Source organism: Chinchilla lanigera, unplaced genomic scaffold, assembly GCF_000276665.1.
Source record: "Chinchilla lanigera isolate Chin_1 unplaced genomic scaffold, ChiLan1.0 scaffold00041, whole genome shotgun sequence".
Lineage (NCBI taxonomy): Eukaryota > Metazoa > Chordata > Mammalia > Rodentia > Chinchillidae > Chinchilla > Chinchilla lanigera.
The window spans coordinates 2,961,397-2,987,633 of NW_004955442.1; the positions used below are offsets into that span (position 1 = coordinate 2,961,397).

The 26,237-nt window shown below is 43.7% G+C and overlaps 1 protein-coding gene across 1 annotated transcript; it reads right to left on the reverse strand.

Annotated features, from left to right (window-relative positions):
- Positions 1 to 20,110: 20,110 nt before the first annotated feature.
- Positions 20,111 to 26,237, reverse strand: Itpripl2 (inositol 1,4,5-trisphosphate receptor interacting protein-like 2; the record flags this gene model as incomplete). Its single annotated transcript, XM_005391095.2, is given in 1 exon segment — positions 20,111 to 26,237. A coding segment is annotated over 1 exon segment (1,608 nt). The 3' UTR covers positions 20,111 to 24,597.

Below are 26,237 nucleotides of genomic sequence, written 5' to 3' on the forward strand. Positions count from 1 at the left end.
ATATCCTCTCCAAACAGACTAAAGTAGACTGTTACTGGATTTCATTCGGGTGCTGGTATAATGGCCAAAAGATTAGAACAGTTAATCAACAGAAAGTACTGTATGGTGGGAAAGGAAGCAGGCATTAGCAAAGAGCCCTTGGGGAAAGTAGTTTGGGAGGAAAGCTGGACGTACCTCTAGGCTGCAGTTTCTCCACACTCTTAGAGTGAACTCAAACTCCTTAGCCTGGTCTCCAGCAGGGACTGTAAACCTCAGCACTAGTGACATTAGGGGCCAGGCCATCCTTTGCTGGGCTTCTGTCCTGTGCACTGTAGGACGCTGAGCAGCATCCTGGGCCTCCACTCACTAGATGCCAGTACCTAACCCTTCCTGCAAGTTATGACGACTCAAAGTGTCTCCAGGCATTGCCAAAATGTTACTACATGCAACAGCTTGGATAAATTCACAAACGTAATGCTTAGCTAAAGACACACACATACACACACACACAAATCACAGTGAGTACATATAAAGCCAATTTGGTTGAGGGAGAGCAAGGACAAACAGGGGCTTCTGGGATGAGGGTGATGGTCTGTCTCTGGATTTAGCAGTAATGACTCAAGTGTTTTTCACTCTGTGCTGTGCACTTTTCTATCGTTTGTTGTAACTCAATAAAACTGTTAAAAAGTAAGGTATATCTAGATCAGTGGGTATGGAAAGAGCTCTGATACATGTGGGTAAGCTGGAGAATATGCATAGTGTAAAATTCCATTTGTACTTATAAAGCATAGACAGCAGCATGGGGCAGGCAGAGGCCATGCGCTGTTGGGGCGGAGATAAATTGTGGATCACTGCAGAGCACCCTCAGCCCTCATGAACAACCCTGAAGCTGGGCAGAGCGTCTGACCCAGGGTATCCAGTCCCCTAGGGATGTGCCCTAGGGAAGCGCCTGTCCCTTGCCTTGGGAGTCACACAGGTATGCTCCCTGCGGTCTTGCTGGAATAGCCTTTTGTTTGGTTTTGTTTTTTGAGACAGGATCTTGCTATGTAATGCAGGCTGGCCTTGAACTCACTTTTGTAGCCCAGGCTGGCCTCGAACTCACAGCAATCCTCCTGCCTCAGCCTCCTGAGTGCTGGGATTACAGGCATGTGGGGAATAGCCTTTTGAGTGCTGCCTGATGTATAGTAAATGTTCCATCAACATGATTTTGAGTCACTCTAGGGATGGGTGCTGGACATAAGCTAACATGCTTTCTCCTAGAGGGCCTAACTCAGGCAAGTCTGGGCTCTGGGCCAAGTCTTTTCCAACAAGGCTGATGTCAGATTGCTAAATTGAAAGTCACATCCTGCCATTGTCCCCAGTACAACAGTCTTAAGGCAGAAAGAGCTGATGTCATGGAAATTGATGTGTTTTGTCTTGGAGATGGATAAGGGTGGATGGGAGGGGCCTCACAGGCCAGCCCTTCCCCCCCTCTCCCGGTTGCCAAATGGGGAAGTCTGGCCTGAGGTTTTAGGGGGTGTCCAAAATCTTCATTTCTTGACCATACACTTCTGCATTCTCTGAACTTGTTACAGTGAGCATATTACTTCTATAATCACAAGCTGTTTGCATTTTGAAAAACCCATCCAGGGCTGGTTGACATGCTGTAGATTCCTGGAGTTGGTGTCTGACCCATCTGGGTCGTTGTCCCTCCACCTGGCTCTCTGAAAACCATTTAACACAGCCAGGACGCTCTAGTTCATTTCCTGGATCTGCAGACTCTCTGACACTAACAAAGAAATACCACTGGCTCCTCCTAGGCTCAGAGTAGCCACAGACTATGAAGGACTTAGCACAGTGCTGAATACATAAGAAGTCCTCCATAAATGGCCCTTTCTTATTTATTTATTGCAGTGCTGGGGGTTGAACCCTGGACCTCTGCAATGAGCAATCTCCCCAGCAACACCCCCTGCTCCTTATTTTGAGACAGGGACTCACTGAACTGGTAAATTGTGCAGGCTGTGCTCAAATTTGAGATCCTCCTGCCTCACCCTCCCAGAGTTCTGGGATTACAAGTAGGTGATACCACGCCCAGCTCCCTGCATTATTATTAATGAGTGCTCATTGTGTTCTGTGCCAGATGCCTTGCAAGCTGTATCTTATTTAATCCACACAACACTCCAAGAGAGAGAGATTCCATTTACCATTCCTGTTTTACAGGTGAGGAAACTGAGGCTCAGAGAAGCAAAGAGATTTCCCAAGGTTCTCCAGTCAAACCCCAAGGTGTCTTCTGCCTGGCATGTCCTTTCATTTCCAAATTCAGCCTTATGTCACCAGCTTCACGCATCCGCTCTTCCCAAGCCATGCCCTCCCCTCTTTATCTCACTCTCTCTTCCCTGCTGAAAGCTCTCTGCCCGTGGCTTCACATTTGAATCCTCTGAGGAGCTCTGAAAATGGCTGTGCCCCAGGTGCACCCACAATCAATAACATTAGAATCTCTGAGTATCATAGAAATTGGTGGGTGTGACAAGGGTATGTAATGCTGAGGCACAGTAGTAGAGTGTATGCACACTCCTTGGGTGCTTCCAAGGTAGACACCAGGTATACTGTGCAGACGTTGTGGGTCTGTCACAGCTTTTTACAAGAAGCGCCAAAGTAGGATGACCATCTGTCTGGTTTACTGCAAGCTGAGGGCTTTCAAAGTGTAGGACTTGCAGAGCTAAAACTCGGAACATCCTGGGCAGATTAGGACTGTAGGTCACCTTGGTCAAAGCCAGTTCCCACTGGAAGCAAAATCAAACATCTCTTGGTGCCAGCCAGGAACTAGATATATGGAATTAACTGTGCAAGGCAATAGGAGACAAGTGTTCAAGAGCAAATCGAGTTCATGGCATGCCTGGCGCCTTCATATTCTGTTGAAATAAATAAACAGGGTGGTGCTGTCAAACTGGAACATATGCTTTGACATTCTGGCAGACAATCTTCACCCCACCCTTTCCTCCAGCCCAACAGTCATCTTGCTGTGTAGTAGGGTCTCCTCAGCCCAGTGATCCTGGAGCCCACATGCATGTTAGAGCCAACTGAGACCTTTAACAAATCCTGATCTCATGCCCAGTCCAGACCAACTGAATCCTACGCTGATCCAGGCATCGGGAGTTTTAAAGTCTTCCAGAATATCTTAGTCTGTTACTTTGCTGGAAAGAAAAAAAAAAAAAACCAAGACAAGGTGATTCATAAAGAACTCTGAGTTACTCAGTTCACATTCCTGGAGGATGCGAAGTCCAAGAATGTGGAACCAGCATCTGATGAGGGCCTTCTTGCTGCATCGTGATATGGGAGACATCACATGGGAACACAGTGCCAGCTCAGATCTCTCCATTTATGTGTGTATGTATATATGTATGTATGTATGTAAGCATGCATGTATGCACTAGAGATTGGACCCAGGGCCTTTTGCCCTTGGAGCTACATCTTCAGCCCTTTTTTATTTTTGAGACAGATCTCACTAAGTTATTAAATTGCTCAGGCTGGGCTGAAAGTTATGATTCTCCTGCCTCAGACTCCCAGAGTGTTGGGATCACAGGGGTGCTTCACCATGCCTGGCTTCTCTTCCTTTTCTTTTTTTTTTTCTTCCTTTTCTTATAAAGCTGTCAGTGTCATCATGAGGACCCCACCCTTATGACCTCAGCTAATCCTAATTGCCTCCCAAAGGCCCAGCCTTCACTTGTGACTTCAAGGATTCAGTTTTCAGCACATGAACTTTTGGGGACACATTCAAGCTACAGATCATTGCAGTACCCCACTGAGTCTGAAAACAGCTGTAACAGATGATCAGGAACACAGATGTCTCTTCTCTGTATCTCGTGCGTGTCTCTGAGGCCCTGATGTTGACTCACCAACTTTGGAGAATGTTTCTATTCTACTTATTTTCTAGATCCTCTGATAAACATTCATGCTGACTTGGTGCTTCCAACTCATTCAATCACTGGGCCCCATGACCTCTTCAGGCCTAGTCCCTCAATGCTGGGAGGTCAGTGGGCACCACCAAAGCAATGTCTGCTCTGCTGTATGACTTAGGCAATGTGCTGGACTTGTCTGGGACTCAGTGATTTCCTCCACGTCTATAGCAATAAGGAAGCAAACACAGAGACATCTGGGCGTCAAGTTCAACATGGTGAGGAACAGAACTGCCTGCCAAGCTTGGCCAAGACACAGACTCATGAGAGATCGTAACGGTGGTGGGTCTTCAACTGGTAAGTTTCAGGCATCTGGTGAGGGCCTTTGTTGTGCAGGAAAAGGTAACTGATACCATGTAGAGCTTTTAAGCACTTGCAGCAGGGGTCAAGCAAGAACAGGGCTTATCTTTCCTATAAAGAGCCAGATAGTAAGGACTTAAAGTGCTTTGAGTTATAAGGTCACAGCCACACTGCTCAGCTCTGTCCTATTGTGCAAAAGCAGGCATGAATGATGATGAGCAGAATGGCATTCCAATAAAACTTTATACAAGCGAGTAGCAGGGTGGATCTGACTCCCCCAGGCCATAGTCTGTCCTAGTCTCAAACACTGCCTAAAACTTCTGTACATGTCCTTGCTAGCAGTGAGCATTCACATGTGCACATGTGTGTCTCCCTGTGAAGCATGCGTCTGAATACATATTGATGTGTCTGTGTGTGGATTCTGTTAAGTCCTTCTGTAAAGACAAAGAAACAAGCCCATTCCAGCAACATTTCAACACATATTCCCTAGGACTTTTGACTTCTATTCTGGGAAAAAGGGAAGGACTACAGGAATCCCAGGGAAGAAAGAGTTACTGTGTCTTTGTCCTTTGCATCTCCATTAAGTTTGGAGGGACACTGTCATCAGTGGGTGGACTATTGTGGGGCCAGCAGCCCACACCTCCTCCTCTGCAGGAAGGAGGATGAAGTCACCCTCTGAGTATGGAGCAGAGGGAGGACTCTGTAAAAGTGAAAAAGGAACCCAGAGCTTTTAAGGAGAAGCTGGGTTAGGGAGAAAGCTGTGCCCTCCCCCTCGGATCGGTTCTTTCCCCTGCAACTCATAAACATCTGCTGGCTGTGTTCATTTTGATCGTCCTTCAGGACTCACGTGGGCTACTTCCTGTATGACTGGGTCCCTGGGTTGGGTCTCTAAGGGCCAGAAATGCAATGAGAGAAGTTAGTATTCCTTTTAGAGCCAGCAGATGTGTGTTCAAATTCATATTTACATTTCCTTACTAAATGTTCTTGAGGCACATGACCTCATCCCAGTGAGCCTCCTTTCTTCATCTGTAAAAGGGAGCTGATATTAGTTCAGTCTCCCGGGACTATTACAATAATGAGAATCATGTGTGTGCAACATTTGACACAGAGTTCTGTGCTCAGGAAACACTCCCCAAGGTGACACCCTGAAGCAAACCTCCCCAAGCCAGTATGTTGGGCTTCCTCATTCTAGGGAAGCCCTTCCTAAGGCTGTGCTAGGCCCCTTTACAGTGTCACAGGAGTGGGTTTCTTTGCCTCTCTGTATTCACCTTTGTTCATTACTCAAGGCTCATATGCATGCTTATTTGATGAGTTTGACATCACAGGGCCAAACATATTGACTGTGTTGTTTACTGGCTCCCGAGGGAGGATTATGATAGGAGTCCTCCTCAGCACTAGGCTAAGCTGTACTGCAGTAACAGAGAACCCCAATGTTATCCGTCAGTGGACTAACTTCACAAATGTTGACTTGTTACAAATTCCAGGCTAATCAGGTGTGTGTGTTGCTGGGAACTGAACCCAGGGCCTTTGCACTGAGCTATATCTCTGACCCCTTTTTTATATTTTTGAGACAGGGTGTTGTTTTTTTGTTTTTTTTCCTTCCAGTACCAGGAATCGAACTCACGACCTTACACTTGTGAGGCAGGTGCTGTGCTGCTGAGCTAAATCCCCAGCCCAAGACAGGGTGTTGTAAGTTGCTTTTGTGTGTGTGTGTGTGTGTGTGTGTGTGTGTATGTGGTTTTACTCCGGTACCAGGAACCGAACTCACGACCTTGCACTTGCCAGGCAGGCGCTTTGCCGCTGAGCTAAATCCCCAGCCCCTGTAAGTTGCTAAATTGCCCAGGCTGGGCTTGAATATTTGATCTTTCTGCCTCAGGCTCCCAGAGTGCTGTGATTACAGCATGCATGACCACATCTAGCTGAATCAGGTGACTCTTAAGACCATCTTTCTTGTCATAGTGACTTAGTTCCATCTTATGATGCTACCACTGTAACATGTCCCTTCTGCTCCTTGCCCATTGATCGGAGCCACTCATGGATATTCAGCAAGCAGAAGTGTCTGCCATGTGTGGGAAGGCTCAGATTCCATGGACGATCTCTTGTGTCTGGGTTTCAGGAGAGGAACCCTAAATGCACTATGAAGACTTAAAAAGTAGAGATCTCTACTAATTAGATTGCTTTTGAAAATCAAGTATAATCACACCTCAGTATGCATGCAGGGCCCCCTACAGATTCCAAAACCATGGTTGCTCAATTCCTTTATATGTAATGGCATAGTATATGTACATAACCGATGTACATCCTCGCATATGCTTTAAATCATCTCTAGATTACTTACAATACCTAATGCAGTACAAATGCTATATTAAATAGTGGTTATATTGTTTAGGAAATGATGACAAGGAAAATCTGTATGTGTTTAGTACAGTTTTTCTGACTGCTTCCCATCTGCGGTTGGTTGAATCCACAGGTGCAAAACCCATGGATATGGAAGGTTGACTGTATTAAGAAGAGAAAAAATAATCACACATCCTTTGCTTAAAATATAGAGCAATGGTTTCAGTCTACAGCTTCTTGCCTTGCAAGATCCTGAGGCTGCTCGTCTCCAAATGCCACAGCCATTTGTCTCCATAGTTGAAATGTTTTAGTGGCTTTATTTTGATAAGGATCGACAGTCATCCATCAGAGGCATAGCTCCTAATCAAGGAGACTGATGATTAAATAAACCATAAAGCCAAAAAATCTGTTGAGAGATCAGGTCCTTAAAAGCTTTTGGTCTGTGCCTGGCAGGCAGTGGGACTCCTAAGGCTTTTATTTCTGACTTCATTGGAAGGTGACTGGATGAACTTGAATTTTTCTTCAGTGCCAGCTCAGAGTCACTACATCTGAGGGTGGGGAAACTGAGACAAAATGTGGGTAAAGCATTGAATATTCATGAAAAGATACAGCATTTGGGGAAGACAGGTTATACGGCTGTTGTTTGAATCTTAAATGCTCCTCCAAAAGGCCATATATTGAAGTCTTGGTCCTCAGTGTGTGCCCCACTTGAGAGGTGGTGAAACCTTTAGGAGGTGGGACCTAGAGGGAGGGAGTTAGATCATTGGGGTGTGTCTTTGCAGGGGATATTGGGATGCTCCCCCTCCTCTTTGTTTTTTCTTTTTTTTGCTTCTGGGTCATCATGAGGTGAGCAACTTTTCTCCACCATGTTCTCTCTGTCATGATGTTTTACCTTCTAACAGGATGCAGAACAATGAAACCAACATACCATGGACTGAACAATCTAAAACCATATGCCTTCAAAGATGATCATCTCAAGTATTTTTTCACAGTGATGAAAAGCTGACACAGTATGTGGTGCATGTTTTCCCCAGGCACTGTCCCTGTGAATCTAGAGTCCTTTTTCTATGAGGTTTTAGGAAGATTCCGATGCCCTTTTTAAAAATTGCCTTTCTTTCTGGGGTTGGAGAAAGGGACTTCCCAGCAGAATTAAACACTCTTTAGCAATGATATTTTGCCTGTGTCTCTCAGCTGATGAGTTCCATCCTAGGGCTTTCTTCTATCATTAGCACCACTGCTGTCTCTTCCCCTGTCTGTTTATGCCATGTCACACATACCAGATGGCTTCACAACGCCTGTTGCAGAGATCTCAGGTACTGTACTAAAAGTTTCTGGAAGAATCATCTGATCTAAGTTGAGTTAGTTAAAATTCTAATTGCACTTTAAAGTAATTCATGGAGTTGTTAAAAGTGCCCATGCCTGGGCTTCACTATCAAAAGTTCTGATCTCATTGGTGTACTTTGGGGTCCAGGACTCAAATATTTTATAAGGCCCCTTACATCTTGTTATAAAGCCAGGGCTGGAAACCACTAGCCTAAGATTTCTGCAGGGAATTCAGGCAGTGAAAACAACTGGGGAAATATCTCATAAAAAGATGCCACACTTTGGGAGAAAAAGGGGGAAGTGGCTGGTCCTCTCATTGGATGGCCTCCTTTTTGGAGCCATTTATGACCAAAAAAATCACAACGGCAGACTCATTCCTGAAACCAGGGCGAAGAAAGCATGGTGGGGGGAGACATTAGATGGGGTTCCTAGCACCTTTTAAATGGATTTACTTTTCTCTTGCTCCCAAGATGCTAGTGCACCCCTTCTAAAAAAAGCATGTCTAACATTTATATAGCACTTTTCAATTTCACATGCATTACTTTTGTATTCTCCAAATGAACATATAAAAGAAAGAATTATAACTCCCTTTTTGTAAATGAAGAGATTGGTGTTCAGATAAATTAACTGATTTAAGCAAAAGAATATACATTATAAAGAGTGGACCTGAGACTTCCATCCTAATATTTATGGAGTATTTATTATATGTGAGAACTTTGGCAGGTATAAATTTTATAATTATGAAATGATAAATTCCCTAATTCTTATTTTATTCAAGCAATTTTCTACCATTTGTTCCTAGGATTTCTGTAGAGAACCCTGCTCAGTCTTCGTCATGGCCCAGGAAATTCGTTTTTGTAATCCCGTGAAAGTTATTGGAATTCTAGCAAGTTAATTCCAATCTACCACTTCCAGTGCAACCCATGGAGAGAATAAAGACACTAAGACATATTTGTAGTTATGGGGAGCCAAAGGGTCCTAAATCCAGCCACAGTGATGGCCATCTGGAACAAAGACCTCGACCTCAGGAGCAACCAAGGTTTTATTCATTCATGAAGAAGGGAGTGGCTTGATGGGGAGTGACCGTGAGAACCGTGGGAAGTAGGTGAGTGCCATGAGCTGGGCTAAGGTAGGAGCCTGAAATCACCTCTGCAAATGCAGAGAGAAGGATATGCAGAAAGAGTAATCTGCATAACACAATTGAGATAGTATCTAATGTTTGGGGGTTGGTGCTTTAGCTCTGATGTGGAATGTTCAAAGCTGCAGGACATCATAGCCTCTCTCCCAGCTGACATTGTGGAGCATTGGCTCACACGTCCCACCTCATCCCGGCTCACTCATGGAAACAACGAGGGATCTGGGGAAACACACCTGCCATCTCCAAAGATTATCATCAGCACCTTGGCTAGACTGATATGCATTGCTTTATTTATCTATTTATTTTTTTATTTATTTATTTTTGTTGCCGGTAATCAAACTCCGGACCTTGCGCTTGCCAGGCAGGCGCTTGTACTGCTGAGCTATATCCCCGGCCCATGCATTGCTCTAAAGCCAATTGAAGGGACAAGGAAAAGTCCTAGCCAGCTCTGTACGTATCAATACATGGAAATAGGGTCAGGCTCAGCCAAAATGGAAGCAATTGCTTCTTTTTTAAGGACAATTGCCTAGGTGGTCCTCCACAAATTTCTGTGGCAGAAACTGTGGTACACCTATTTATTGACTTATTCTTTATATTTTGTTCAGGGTTACAGTAAGCCATATGCCAGGCTCTTTTTCCTGGCTTCCCTTGCAGCTAGGAGTGGTCATGTGATACCATTTCTGGCTAATAAAATATAGAAGAAAATCTATTGGTTTCCCTAATCCATTTTCTTTCCTCTTTTCTCTTTTTCATTAAATTTTTATTTCTATTATTATGTGTTTGAAGTATATAATGATTATATTCCTCATGGGGAGTTGGTACATGTACATCACACAACTTCTTTTTTCACCCTCTTCCTCTTTCTATCCTCTCTACATCTCTTGTTTTCCTTTCTTTTACAAAGTATCTGACTCTATCTTTTATTTTGCTCTTTATTTTTATTTTGGGTTTCTCATATAGAGAAACCCTGAGCCATTTAAGCTTGTATATCTGATTCATTTCATTTAACATTATGGTCTCAAGGTGCATCTATTGTCTTACAAATGACTCAAGTTTATACTTCTTTATGGCAGAGTAATACTCCATCATGTAGAAATGACACATTTTCTTTTTCCATTCGTCTGTTGATGAACATATAGATTGTTTCCAACATTTAGTGGCTATAAACATGGGTATGAAAGAATCACTGTATTATAGCTTGTATCTAGATGTCCCCCCAAAGCCTCATGTGCTCATAGCTGGGGCTTTTCCAGAGGGGACTAGTTCTAGAGTATGTGAGCTAGGGTTAAATTGTGCAGTGCTGAGATTAAGGGTGTATGGTTACTAAATTAGTCCACTGATTGGTTAAGCATAGTTCTGGGTGTAGACAATGAGAAGGCCTACCCTGGATGTTGGAGGCACCACCAAAAAGCTTGCTACCTTATGCCTGCCACAAACTGTTCCTCCTCTCTGGTACCCCTCTGCCATGCCACTCTGCCTTGGAGCCAGCCAACTATGGATTAAAACCTCTACAAACTGTGAGCTATAATAAGTCTTTCCTCCTTTACCTTTGGGTGTCAAGTATTTTGTCTTAGCAATGAGAAAACTAAGACACACTATAATATGTTTTTTAATTCTTTTGAGAAGATACCTAAAATTGGAATAGTTAGATCAAATGAAATTTCTATTTTTAGTTTTTGAGCAGTCTCCACAGTGATTTCCATAGTAGTTTTATTAGTTTACATACTTACCAACAATGCAGAAGAGTTCTGTTATCCCTACAGCCTCTCCAGCATTTGTCATAATTTGATTTCTTGGTAACAGCCATTCTTTCTGGAGTAAGATGGAATCTCAGTGTTGTTTTAATTTGCATTTCTCTAACAGAAATGCATTTCGAATAGAAATGTTGAACATTTTTCCATGTATTTATTGACCATTTGTACTTATTCTTCTGAGAAGTGTCTATTCATTTCAGATCTCATTTGTTATTCTTGATGTTATTTCTTGTGCAACTATGGTTATATCTTCAAGAGTTTTACCTTTTTCATCTACCAAGAGATTGTTTCTGTTTTAACATTTAAAACTTTGATCTATTTTAGCTAGTTCTATACATGGTGAGAGATATGGGCCTAGGTTCAGTCTTCTTTCTAGCATCATTTGTTAAGGAGGCTGTCTTTCCTCCATGGGCCCTTTGTAAATATCAGATGGCTGAATGTGTCTGGGTTTTTTCTGCATCATCCAGTTTATTTCATTGACCCACATATTTGTTCTTGTGTAAATGCCATGCTTTTTATAATCACTGTAGCTTTGTAACATAATTTGGAGTCCAGGATCCTACTTTGTTCTTGTTTCCCAGGATTTCTCTTGATATTCTGGGTCTCTTCTGGTTCCATGTGAATTTTAGGATTGTTTTCTCTAGTTCTGTAGGAATGCTATTGGTATTTTGGTTAGAATTGCATTAAATCTGTCTATCAGTTTTGGAAGTGTGGCCATTTTGACAATATTGGTTCTGCCTATCCAGGAACAGGGGTTATCTTTCTATTTTTAGATGTCCTTTTTGATTTCCTTTTTCAGAGTACTACAGATTTCATCCTGGAGGTCTTCAACTTCTTGGTTAGGCTAACTCCTAAATATCTAATTTTTCTTGATGTTATTATGCATGATGTTTTCCTAATTTGTTTCTTAGTAAGTTCATTATTAGTGTACAGGAACACTGTCTATTTTTGTGGGTTGATTTTGTATCCTGCTACAAATTATTAATTCTGGGAGTCTTTTGGTGGAATTTTTTGGTTCTTCTATGTAGAGAATCATATCACCTGCAAATAATGATAATTTGACTTCTTTCCTTCATATACTTATTTCTTTAGTTTCTTTTCCTTGCGTAATAACTCTTGCAAATATTTTCAGTACTATGGTGAACAAGAGCAGTGATAGTTGACACCTTTGTTTTATACTCGATTTTAGAGGGAGAGTGTTCAATTTTTCCCCATTCATGTGATGTTGACAGTAAGTTTGTCATAAATGGTTTGTATCAGATTGAGATAGTCTTTCTATATCTATTTCCTTCAGAATTTTTATCATGAATGGATGTTGAGTTTTGTGAAAGACTTTTTCTGCATCTACTGAGATGATCGTGTGACTTTCATCTTTCCTTCTGTTTATGTGATATATTACATTTATTGATTTGCATATGTTGAACCATCCTTGCATCCATAGGATGAGGTTTTTTTGATCATGGTGTATTATCTTTTTTGAAGATTTGTTGCATTCTGCTTGCCATGGTTTTTGTGTCTGCTTCAGGGTTTTTGTGTCTAAATTCTTTAAAGAAATTGGCAGATAGTTCTTTTCTGGTTGGGTCCTTGGAATCAGGGTAATGTTAGTTTTCAGGAATGACTTTGGGAGTACTCCTTCCCTTTCCATTTCATTACAGAGCTTCAGGAGTATTGACTTTAGGTCCCTCCTGAAGCTCTTGTAGATTTCAGCAGTAAATACATTGGGTCCTAGGATTTTGTCTCGGTTACTTTTCTCTCGTTGCTGGGACAAAATACCTGACGCCCAAAATTAAGGAAGGAAAGGTTTATTTCATTTACAGTTTGTGGAGGTTTCAGTCCGTACTTGGCAGATTACAAGGCAGAGTGGCACATGGCAGAGGGCTGCAGCTCAGGGTGGCAGACAACAGCAAAGCAGCAAGCACACACCAGGAAGGAATGGCCTCAAGCACCCTTTTCCTCTCCCTTACATATGCAAACTATCCACCCCAGGGCGGGTGCAGCTCTCACACCCCTAATCAATCAAACTTTAAAAGCCTGCCCTGTGACCGCATGAGGCTTTGGGGGGATACACAGACATAAACCATAACAGATTTTCTTAGTTGGTAGTTTTTTTTCTTTAACTACTACAGTTTCACTGCCTGTTATTAGACTATTTGGGATATTTATATCTTCTTGGTTCAGTTTTGGTAATTCATATCTTCAATCTGTCCATATCTTCTGAGTTCTCCAATTTATAGCATTCCAGGCCTACAAAGTATTTACTAAAAATCTGGATTTAGTGGTGTCTGTTGTGATTTCACCTTTTTCCTTTCTAATTGCATTGATTTGTGTCTTTTCTTTCCTTTTTTGGTAAGATTAGCTAAGGGTTTGTCTATTTTGTTGATTTTTTTAATAAAGAACTCTTATTCATTGATTCTTTGTATTTTTTTTAGTCTCAATTTTATTAATTTCTGCTCTGATCATTATAATTTGCTTCCTTATATTAGCTTTGTAGTTGGACTGTACTCATTTTTCTAGGACCTTGAGGTGCATTGTTAGGTTATTTAGATTCACTCTGTTTTCCTAATATGGGTATTTAAAGTTATAAACTTCCTTCCTAAGACTGCTTTCATCATGTCACATGAGTTCTGGTATGTTTTACTAGCATTATCATTTGATTCTACAGTTTGTTCTTCTGTAACCCATTGACTATTCAAGAATGCATTGTTTAATGTCCATGTTTTTCCATAATATCTGTGATTTCTTTTGCCATTGATTTCTAGTTTCATTGCACTGTGATCAGATGACATGCATGGGACAATTTCAATTCTTTTGCATTTACTTAAGCATGCTTTATTGGCTAGTTTGTGGTCTGTTTTAGAGAAAGTCCCATGTACTACTAAGAAAAATGTGTTTTCTGGTGTTGGGTGGAACACTCTGTAGAAGTCTATTAACTCCATCTGATCAAAGGTTTGGTTCAGCTCTGATATTTCTTTCTTGTTTGGTTTTTGTTTGATTTTGGGTCTAGTTGATCCAATGAGATATTGAGACTTCTCAGTATAATTATGTTGATGTTTATGTGTTCTTTTATATGTGGTAGTGTTTATTTACAAAATTGGGTGCATCGTTTTGTTTGATGCATGTATGTTTGTAATTATCTGTAGAATTTTTCCCTTAATCAATATGTTATAATCTTCTTTGCCTCTTTTGATCAGTTTTGGCCTGAAGTATATTTTGTCTGAAAATAAGACAGCTACTCCTGCTTGTTTTCAGGTTCTCATCATACTGAATATCATTTTCCATCCTTTGGCTTTTTAGTCTATGAATTTCTTTTTGGATTTATTGTTTTTCTTATATAAAGTATACCACTGGGTTTTGTTTCTTGATCCATTCTATCAGTTGATGCCTTTTGATTGGGGATTGAGACCATTCACATTGAAAGTTATTACTAAAAGGTATTGACTTATTTCTGTTATTGCATTATTTTCCTATTGCTGATTACTTTTTTCCTTCTGATAAACTGTTCAACCTGCCTAGTGTATTCATTCCATTAGACTTTTTGGTATTTTGGGTTCTTGGTCTCTTTCTAGCATATCCTCGAGAATTTTTTGGAGTGCTAGTTTGGTGGTCATGAAATTCCTAAGGTATTATTTTTCATGGAAAGACCTTATTTCTCCATCAATTTTGAAAGATGATTTTGCAGGATATATCAATCTGAGTTGGAAGTTGTTTCTTTTTAGGTCTTGAAACACTTCACTCCAAGCTGTCCTGGCCTTTAAGGTTTGTGTTGAGAAGTCTGCTGTAATTCTAATGGGTTTACCTTTATGAGTGATTTGTTGCTTCTTTTTTAAAAAAACAACTTTTAAGAATCTCTCCTTATATTAGACTTCCAGAATTTTGACTATGATGTGTCTGGAAGAGGTTCTTTACTGATTATGGCTAATTTTGGGTTCTATCCGACTCACTTACCTGTATTTTAAATTGTTTCTCCATATCTGGAAAGTTTTCTGCTATTATTTCTGTAAACAGGGTTTTTTTATACCATTTGTGCTGTCTTCAGATTTTTTACTAATTTCAGTTAATCTTAATTAGTTTTCTTAGTGTCATTTGGCAGCTGTTGGATCCATTTTTCATGTTCTCTTGTTTTTAAGGTATCTCTGAGTAACTGGTTACTGACATCAGCCCTACCTTCTAGGAGTTCTGATGCTCTGTCCTCACACTGGTCACTTCTGCTGCCCATACCTTAATAGAATTTTTAATCTCCTGGAATTCTGTCTTGCACCTTTTCATGGCACTGTCTAAACTGAGGTATGCCCTTGCTCACATTGGTTGGTGGGGAAAGCAACCAAACTACAGATCTCTATACTGGATATAGGCAGCAGGGCAAGAGTTCAAGCAGACTGCTGGTCTGAATGCCAGCACTTTCAGAACTACTTGCCTCTGAAAGTCACACACACTGGCCCTGCATTCTCACCATGGTTAGGGCTCCATATCCTTCCCAAGCTGAGCTTAAACTTCTCAGGTGTTCTGTCTAGCCCACACTTTCTCTGTGACGGTCCCCTGTGGCTGTCTCGCACTCAGTCCCCATAGTAGGGTAACACTTAAAACTCTGAAGTGCGGTTTCTCTGTAGTTGTTCTGTGGCTCAGTCTTAGACAATTAACCCCTTCCCAAAATGGCTCTTGATTAAACCTTCTCAAACATGATGGGTGCTGCACTGGATTTCTTTTCCACCGCTAGCCTGCCATGCAAAAGGAGTCACTTTCAGTGTAAAGTCTCATGCTGTTTTCTTGGGGCTAGTACTGCTGGCCTGGTCTCTTGTTTCTCCCTAGAGCTGCTGACCCTCCAAGCTTAACTTGTGTCTGAGGAGACAGGTCCTTTTCCCCAGGAGCTGGAGTAACTTTCCAGACTGCTTCGTTCTTTTCTCTGTCTTCTGCTCCATTTCTCCAGCTTCTCTGTAATTTCTGGTTTTCCTGTCATCTCCTTCCCATTTCCCAGAGCTCTTCTCTTTTCCTCTTCACCAAACTGTCCTTTTCCATACATCTCAATTCCAAGTCCCAGAGAGGCTGTATTTTGCTGCTGATTGTTATTACACCAATTTTTTTCTTCCTTTATAGATATAGTTTAAAAGTAGAATGAAAAAAAATTGGAGTGTGTTCAGGATAGGGGAGAAATAGCTTATTCCAAGATCTTTGGCTTGAGGCAAATCTTTCCTTCTTTTTTTAAAAACAGTCACAATGCCTACAACTATAGTAGCCACCATGGCAACTTGCCGTGTGTCATGAGCATGAAGACAAAAGCAAAAATACCTGCAAAACAGAGTAAAAAGATGCCTGAACCCTGCTCATCCCTGAACTGTTGGCCACCAACCTCCAAGCTTCAGGCTGCATTAGAAAGCCCCTATTTAAGTTACTATAGTTAATTTTTAAAGTTGAGATCAAATACATTTCTAACTCATACAGTTTCCTACATGTCCTTCCATTACACCTTGGATTTTAAATGTCCTCGGGAAGCTGATATGCTAAAGGATTGGCACTAGCCCATAGTACTAGGAGGCAGTGGTGGGACTCTTAGGAGGTATGGCCTAGTGGCAGGAAGTTAGGTCATTGTAGGGGTTCCATTAGGTGAACAGTCTTACTCTACCATGTGCTCCCCTCTGCCACAGGTGCACAGCAACTGGGCAACTGACCCTGGACTGAACCCTCTAAAACCATAATACAAAATAAATCTTTCCTCCTTGAAAGGAGGAAATACTGATTTTGTATTTTGTCACAGCCAAGGAAATCTGCCTACACATCTTCAGCTTAACACCAGCGAGCACATGAGTGAAGCCCATTGTATTATCTTTGAGACCTGTGGCATCTGACACTGAATCAACACTCTTATTTTCCCAGATTCCATTTGTTATTATGAGATAAGGGTAAATGTAGGGACACACGACACAGCTGTGTAAACACTTTGCACCCAGCGCCCTACAGCACCTCAGCTGGTGCAGAAACCTTTGGTCACTATGGGGAAGGTGACTGGGTCATCCTTCAAATGCCTGTATGAAAGCCTGGCTGTTTCAAAATCAAATGTATAGAAATAGAGGTCTTCATCCTGCTGGTAGCCCCTGCATGCCAGATTTTCCTAAAAATCCCATCTAGTCTATTTTGTGCTGCTATAATGGAATACCTGAGAAACAGCAATTCATTTTTTTAAACAGATATTTAGTTCTTATAGTTCTGGAGGCTAGAAGTTCAAGGTTAAAAGACCCACATCTGGCAAGGGCTTTCCTGTTATAACATTTAATGGCAGAACACAGGCTGGCAAGAGAGCATCCGAGACAGAGACGAAGGGAGCTGAACTCATCATTTAATCAGAAGCTCACTACCATGATACCATCAATTCACTCTGGGAGGCAGAGCCCCTCATGATCATCTTGTAAGGTCTTATCTGTTAAGATCTAAAAATGTTTAGATCTAAAAATGTCCCCTAAAAGTCTCTATGTATTCAGAGGTGGAGCTTTTGGAAGGTGATTGGATCATGGGGGCAGTTTGCTCACCAGAGGATTAATCCACTAATGAGTTCATGGCTGAATGTGTTGTTAGGGAGTGGGGCCTGGTCAGAGCAAGAGTCACTTTTCTCGTTCCCAGCTCCCTGGCTGCCATGGGGTAAGCGGTCTCCCTCCACCATGCCCTTCCACTGTGCTATTTCTGCTTTGGAGCCAATCATCCATGGCCTAAGTCCTCTGAAACTGTGAGCAAAGTAAACCTCTCCTCTTGTTGTGAGTGTCAGGTGCTTTGCCTCAGTGATGGGAAAAAGGCAGATACCATCGCTCAACACTATCGCATTGAGGATTAAATTTCTAACATGTGAACTCTGGGGGACGTATCCAAATGAGTTATTGCTGAATGACAAGCTACCACAAATTCAATGGCCTAAAACAAAAAGGACCTATTATTGCTCAGAGTCTGTGGTCAACTGAAGCGTTCTGCTGATCCTGGCCAGGCTCACTGAATTTGGCTGGGCATTTCCTTCAGTTGATTGTTAGGTGATTGTCGGTGGAAGGGGTGGTGAGATGGTCTAAGATGGCCTGACTCACAGTTAGCTGGCCACCAGCTCCAGTGACAGGGTTGATTTAGCATGTGGTGGCACACCCTCCAGCAGGCTGCTTGTTCACATGTGGCAGCAGCTTTCCAAGACAACAGCAGTGCACAGATAAGGTCTCCTAAGGCCTATGCCTGGAGTAGCATCTCCTCCCTTCTGCCACATTCTATTACCTGAAAAAAGTCTCAGAGTCATACCAGGTTCAAGGAATGGTGAAATATTGATAGGAAAGACTGCAAAGTCTTTGTAAAGGGCATTTTATATTTTTATAACTAATCTACCATAGTTTCTGGAGTTATATCTTTCATTGTGGGGAGTATCATGCCCATGGAGGAAAGAGATGAAGAAAAGCTGGGTAGCAGAGAGATGCCTGGGGTAGACAGTAGAAAAACAGACCCTGTAGTGAGGAAAGAATGAGCAGCAAAGGGGAAAAGGAAGACACTGGAGCTATAGGCTACATGAAAACTCCACTGCAATAACTACTTCTGCAGTGACTTACACTGGGTGCTTATTAACGTGCCAAGCACTACGCATAAAGAATCTCATATAATCCTCAATCATGCCTGTGAGCAAGCTTCCATTATTAATCACATTTTACAGATGGGGCAATTGAGGTTCAGACAGAATTAGGTAATTTGCAAAGGGACATACATATGGGAAGTACAGGATACAAGATTCAAAGACAGGTTTTGGCATTAAACCAAGCCACTGTTCTGTCACTAACTTGTCTCTCTGTCTCCACCATAGGCCTCCTGCCCGGGCTTGAACCATTGCAACATCTGATTATTCCCAGTCTTGCTCCAGGGGTTGGCCATCTTTTAATATAAAGGGCCAGAAAGTAAATATTTTCAACTTTGTGCTCTATTTGATCTCTGTCTCAATTACTCAACTCTGCTCCTATAGTGTGAGAGCACAAGTAGTTACTGCAGTGCGGGCAGAGCTCCAGGTCCTGCCCAGGTCTGCTGAGTCAGAACACGCATCCTCCCCAGACAACCAGCGGGCTCTGCAGCTCTGGCTTCCAGACCCCTCTGTACTAGTGCCTTCTCGCCCCTCCCACTTCATCCTACGCTACGGAAGCCCTTCTTTCCATCCTCCACCACTGCTTCAAACAAAACTAGAGCTTCTTTCACTTTAGTGTTGCAATCATTCTTCCCCAGCCCAGCTCCCTTTGCTTGGCTAATTCCTATCACTGGATTGGATCTCAACTTGGATACTTCCTCCAAGCATCGTTTCTGGAGACCCTCATGCTGCATAGGTGCATCTCTTTTGTTTCCGTTACCTTCTCTTAGCTAGGGCTGCCCACCCTATAGGGAGCCCCATCACACACTATTTTTCTGAGAGTGGGGACTGAATGCAGGGCTTGTCACTGAGTGACATCCCAGCCCTTTTTTTATTCTTTATTTTGAGATAGGGTCTCGTTAAGTCATTAAGTTGTCCAAGTTGGGCTCAAACTTGCAATTTTCCTGCCTCAGCCTCCCAAAGACTGGAGTTACAGGTGTGCACTACCACATACAGCTAATTCTTTATTTTGAGATAGGGTCTCGCTAAGTCATTAAGTTGTCCAAGTTGGGCTCAAACTTGCAATTTTCCTGCCTCAGCCTCCCAGAGTGCTGGCATTATAAGTGTTATACCAAGTTACCTCCCTCAGTTTGTGATCTCATGAGGCCACGTCTGTCCTAGGCACCCCTGTGCCTAGGGACAGTGTCCCAGTGATACTGGGACAGTATCACGCGTTGAAAACTTGAATGAAACCCACCCACCAACTTCCCTCTGAGGCATATGCTCTACGCAATTACTGTTTAATCAGCACGTGAACACGGGATTTCCTCAAGCTCCACCTGGCTCTGTGCCTTCCTACCTGATCTCTCACCAAGATTTCATCTCCAGGTTGTTTTTCCTATTAGTACATGTTTACCATTTCCAGAGTGCCCCAGGTACTAAGACATTTCTGGGCAAAATTGGGCTATGAATTAGCCACAGGCCAAGACTTGAATTGTATTTGTGCAGGCGGAGAGGAGAGGCAGCGCAGAAAGTTCTAAGGACAGACAGACCTGAAGGGAGCATCCCAGGCTGAACACCTCCAGGGCTGAAAAGTAATATCTTTCCTCACCTGTGCATGGAGCCAGTTGTGTGCCAACAACCATCCCCAGCTTCACTTCATAGGAAAGGACTTCTGTAGAAGGCATGGAGGCTTATGCAAAGAACCCCTCAGCCGGTGCATGTGCAAGCTGCCCTCCTGCAAGATGAGAGCCCTCCCCATAGCTGACAGTCAGTCCAGAGCTTTCTACAATTTTCTTTATTAATACAGCCAAATGTAAAAGAACAAGGTCCCCAAAATGACCCATAGGATTGAAAGTGCAAATTTACTCCAACCTGGCCTAAAAAACTAATAGCAGGCCTTGCTTGACCATTTGGGCCATGGAAGTTTGGTGTGATTAAAATGCCCTTTAATCACAAAATCCTAGCAGCTGAGCCATTTTTGACTAACTCTTTGGTCTCTGTTGTTGGAACAAAACTTTTGACTACCACTACCAAATTGCATCATAATACAGTTTAGGGTCAGAAGACTAATTTATTGTTATACAATAGGAGGAATGTTCTAAGTCAAGTGACTGAATCAAGGCACTTTTTTTTTTAATCAAAAGGTGCTAAAATATTCCTGAATATCTGATACATCAAAAACCAGAGTAATATAGTTTAGCTGCACACTTTAGTCTATTTTCTCTATATGTGATTGCATATTGCCGACCTCTCCCAACTGGCACTTGCATTATCCCCACCCCATTATGTGCTATGTAGATATAAAAAAATAAACATGTATCTAAGTTACAGACAAGAGATTAAAAAAACTAACAAGCACCACGATGATAACACTGAACTTGTTTTCCTCTTGAGGGACACTGGAAATGTGGAAAAGGTTCACTTTCTCTACCACAGGAAAAAATCACCTGAGATGAGAAGACATCTTCATCAATGTCAAAGTCAGCTCCAGGAAAAAGGTGTTTTACTCCAGGTTACGTGTGATGCCCCAGAAGCACATTTGGTTGATGCCTTCTGAGTTGTACGATGTTAATTTTGGAATCCGACCAGAGCCACGTCATCGCAGTAGGAACAGGACAAGCCTAAGAAGTTTGGCCCAGAGACCCAGCTCTGTTTTTACTGCTGTTCCCAGCCACCCACCATCACCAGAAAGGCACAGGCTGGGATATCATGAGCAAAAAAAAAAAAAAAATTAATACAAAAAACAAATACAGCAAAACAAGTTATTCTGCAATCCTTCCTGATTACTCATCGGCAAACTCCAATGGAGCGAAGGCGTTCAGCCCAAATCACCAGGAAGGAAATGCCAAGAACAGACCCAGGGTGCTGTCACGGAGGATCTGACTCCAAAAGAATGGCTCCTGAATGCAGGTCTTTCTGGCAACTGTGAGTTTAGTGTTATCTGTGGCCCTGTTAGTTTTTTTTTTTTTTTTTGGGGGGGGGTGTCCTACAATAAAGCTTAAATTGGAGAGATAAAAAATGGAAATATCACACCCCCAACTATACATAACACCACCGTCTCCATAGCAAAGCATATAATCTTATACATATTTTGGGGGTGTTGATTGTGTAAGGCAGTTGTCGCAAACTGGTAGCCCCCAGGCTCGAACAAATGTTTTGTCTGGTCTACTTGATGTTTTGGACATTTTAAATTTATTTGTTTAAAACTCAGTGAATTTCACCCTTTAAATCCGGATTTCCAGCCCCTCCCTCCGTTTTCCCGCATGGAGCTGAGTAACAATTACCCACTTTAAGTTGGGCTCAGCTCCCACCACCTTCTCACCCCTTCTCTACTTCTCTTCCCAGTTCCTGCAGGCTACTGAGTTTGCGACCCCTGACTGGAAATAGCACATACCTAAAAATGCATTTTCTAACCCAAATCCCTCTCACATCTTCGTAAGATTTCACCTTGTCTCCCTTCTCCCCTCTCTTCCACTTTCTTCCTTCTGAATTCCTCGAGTTTCTCTTAGCTCACATGCATTCCTTCTCTCAGCTATAGTTTCGTTTTGCAACACCCATCTCCTCTCAGCCCAGGAGCATTCCGGGAAGGCTCCAAGCCCGGTCAGTGGGAGTTCCAGCCGGGTGTCTCGCCGCAAAATGCCTGAGTCATCTTCCCCAGAACATTTTCTTTGGCCACTGGCTAAGAAGTTAAAAACGTTTTGGTACAGCCTTCTTATATGAGAATATTTGTATACATGAATCTCCAGTACCAAGCATACACCAAAAATGTGTACATTTCAGATGAAGGATGTGATGGAACCCCAATAAAATACAAAACTGAGCTTAATTTAAATGCCTTGGGCAACCATCACACTTGGCTAAGATGCCGTATTATTTCACTTGTACACAGTACATGTTTTGGTTTATTAAACATTGATCAAAATTGATCGAAATCTCTTTAAGTTTTGGCTACCATGTACAGAGAACAATTGCTCAGCATGGCATTTAAATAAAACATTAATATTTTAAAACTTCACAAATACAATGCTTATTAATTTAAAAAAATTTTAAAACCTTGAGGATGGATAAAGCTTTAGGTAATCAACCTGAAAGAAATCATACTAGGACAAAGTATAAGAACTATATGTTATCAGATTTATACTTCAAAATAGTATTACAATTTTTAAAAAGGAACCTATTATCTCAGCTAGAAATGTTTGGAAAATTTAGCTTTTAAAGCTTTATAATCCAAAAAGTAAAAAAATAAAGCCTTATAATCCATCCATAGCTTCACTTCCACCCCCTACCCCCAGTAGATTTAATGACTACAGTGGAAGTCAGGCTGAGTATGGAAATACATGTTCTACTCTTGGCATTTAAAAGTAATTTGTGAAAACACTGTGCAGTTTTATATCTTTGCAGGAAGCTTGTGGATTAACCTTTTTGCTCAATGCAGTACCATATGATATAACATTGGCCTCAAAAGCTAGGAATGAACTTTGAGATATCAAGGGGAATGGTCCCCAGAACAACCTCACAACATCTGCAGCTGTTTCTCCTTCAGTTCACAGTTGCCAAGGATATAAGAAACCTCTGCAGCTCTAATGACAAAGATTCCCTGTAAATCATTTATCCACGATAATTTCCCACAGTGGCCAAGCGGGTCCCTTAAAGAAAGGAGATTTGTAGAAGTCCCTCAAAATAGCTCAGAAATGAAACAATGGGCCTATTCATGTAAGTACTTCTGTCTCCAAGTTTTGCTTTTAAGAGTCTAAGGAAGACGTGTCTTTGTTTTTTAAAAAAGATCCCCAAGTACATAAAATGCTAAGACTGGCTGTAGTTTCAGCCAGCCAAGCAGACGGTGGGCCACTCTGAACTTGAACCGCAAGCAAATGGGCTCCTCCTGGCTGTGAAGTAACATCCTACCTGGTGCTCTTTCTGTCCCGCCCCTCAGAGATGATTCTCTCAAAGGCTGTTTCCCCCGCTTCCTCTAACTTATTTCCTCTACTCTGTCTCCTCTGCCCACTAACTAGGAGTAACTGATGTCTAAGCACAGATCCCAAGCTACCATACTCTGTCTTTTGCAAGACATAGGCTAAATCAAGAGCCCCTCAAAGCTGGCCCCTTGGGACCAAGGGCTGCCCGGGCAAGTGTGAAGTACCTTCCAACCATTAACCATCACCGTGCATTGGGAACACTAACACATCAGGTACACAGAAGATTGCTCATTTCCTTCCCATTAGCTCCTTAAACTCAGAAAAAAATCTTTGTGAAGGAGTTTGCTAAAAAGCCCTAAAGCCAAAAAAGGTTTCTGTGTCCAGCCAGCAGCAAACCCTTGCCAGACAGCTTAATAGGCAAAGACTGAACTATGTCTGTTTCAAGACCCAACATGTTTGATGGCCTCACTGGCCTCGTTTTAATTATGGATTTTGTTGCCACCTTGTACTATGTCTGCCTCATAGTAGGCACTCAATGAATGGGTGGGACTAGCTGGGACATAGCCCAGCTTGTGGCCTGGAGGGATGGTAAGGGAACATGCTGGGTGCTTTTCAAAGCTGCACATGGCTTCATAATAAATATTTCTGGCCACCCCTTTCAGATGCAACAGAATAATCACCACGGAGTAAGAGAACTGATCAACAAAAAGTGCTATTTGCTCTGAAAACCTCTCCAACCAACTCTTGATTGCCTCTCAATACATGTGACTTATTGACAATCCTATCAGATACCTGTGATTACACCGTTTAAGTACATTAATACTAATCTGAAAGGAAGAATGACTTTCCACAGAATAGTAACAGTGGAACATAACTTTGATTACAGTTCTGGATTTAGTTTAAAAAGAAAAAAGGAATTGGGAACCCAGTACTTAGCAAATAGGCATGTCAAAAATATTCATGTTTATAAACTGGGACAGAGAGGTCTGTGTCTGAAAACCAGCAAAGGGACCTTTCTCTGCAATCGGTCCTGCTTACTTTGCTGGTTCCCCTAAGAGCTGGATCTTTCTACCAGATTCCGCACAGACCACCATGTGGACCAACTCTCAGTAGCTGTGGTTGGGTGTCATTGCCTGGTTTACCCAGGACACTAGTGGGTGTGAAGAAGATGCATAATTATATTGGGTTGTGGAGCCAGGGGGTGACATTTTAGCCACCAAAGCCTGTGGCATCCCCCAAGTTGTTGAACATCTCCGTCAGCCCACTGTGCATTTAACCCCCCATCAACACCCCAGCCCTCACCAGTGGGAAGGGCTTTAGGAGCACTCAGGCAGATGAAGGAGCTGTCTGTCTATGGTTCATGTTCAGGGAACCCTTGAGTGCGCTGACTCCAGGGAGGGGGGCACCTGGTAAGATAGCGGGGACCCCCATAGGCCCGGAGAAGCTGGGGCAGGCTTCGCCAAGTGGACAGCAACCTCGCTGCTGCTAGCTCTCGGGCATGCATGTCAAAAGCGGCCAGGAGGTCCACCGGGGCAGCTTCTCGAAGTACCTTGGGCAGAGGGCCCACTTCAGAGGCCGCCCCTCCAGGGCCCAAAATGCAGTGGAACAGCGTCTGGCGTCCCAGCAGGCAGGCCTTGAGGAACTGCACCAGTTTCTCCAAGCGTTCGCTCAAGTGTGCCTCCTCCCAGCCTTGACCTGGAGACCCCTCACGCAGCAACACTGTCAGCAGCACCGTCTTGAGCACGTATGAAGACAGGACAAGTCCCCACTGGGTGGCAGCCATTGGGTCCAGCCCACGGGCACCCAGATCTCGCAGAGCTTTCAGCAACTGCAGGCACTTGAGGTAGCAGGCACCTGGAGTGGCCCGTTCCTGAAGCCAGCCCAGCAACTTCTGTTCCTGGCGAGCTGTGTTCACACCCCACAGTACTTCTGAGCGCAGGCCTCCTGGGAGCTCCGAGAGAGACCCAATAGGGGAGGGTGGCGGGGGTGGTGCCACAAGGAAGATGCTGTCCCCGAGATGGACCGCAGGGATGAGACGCACAGCCATGGAAAGGCGGCAGCAGCCATAATCCGTACGGCAGGGCAGGATGTGTAGGATAGGAGGCTGCTCCAGGCCGCCAGGGGTCAGGCTGACCCGACAGCACTCTTCCAGTTTGTAGCGCACGGTGGCCAGCGAGCGCTGCAGGTGTGACTGGAACCAGCGCAGCACCAAAGTGGCAGAGAGGTGGTGCTGGCCACGTACATCCACGCAGAAGCTGTCCGCGAAGGGTTTGCAATTCCGGAGCCAGTGGCTCCCTGAGGTTCCCGATGGCGAGGGCGGCGCCTTGAGGGCGCACACGAAGCAGCTGCGGAAGGCGGGGGCCAGAGCGGGCTCTGCGCCCAGGCTCCGCGGCTCCAGCGCCACCAGCGGCGGCAGGCGCAGGGGCACCAGCACGTCGAAGCTGTCCGGCCGGCGGATCTTGTGCTGCTCGTAGGCGCTGCCCACCTGGATGAAGTCCCCTCGGAACGCCAAGGCCAAGGCTCCCCTGGAGATGGGGAATGGGGACCCCCGGATACAGCCAGCCCGCACCAGCTCGCCCACGATCCGGCTCACGTGCGCCTTGCTGTGGCCCAGCACGTGAGGCGACAGGCGCACCTCGTGCTCGTAGTAACTCTCCAGCAAGATGGTAAGGCCCGGCTCTGAGAAGTGTCTAGCGGAGAAGGCGGACTGGCCCACCACGCGGGAAGAGACAGGCAGAAAGCGCTGCCGGACAGCGTGGCGACAGCGCAGGAGGACGTAGCCGAGCAGGAGCAGGATGGCCACTTTGAGCAGCGGGAAGCCACCGTCCGCACCGTCGGGGGACTCGGTCCGGGCGGCCCCGTCTCCCCGCAGGACATGGTAGAGGCACACGAGGGCGGTGCACAGGCCGGTCACCAAGGGCCAGAAGACGCGCAGGTTGAGGGTGTACTGCACCGACATGCCGGGCGCCCGGGGCCGCGGTGGCGGGGCAG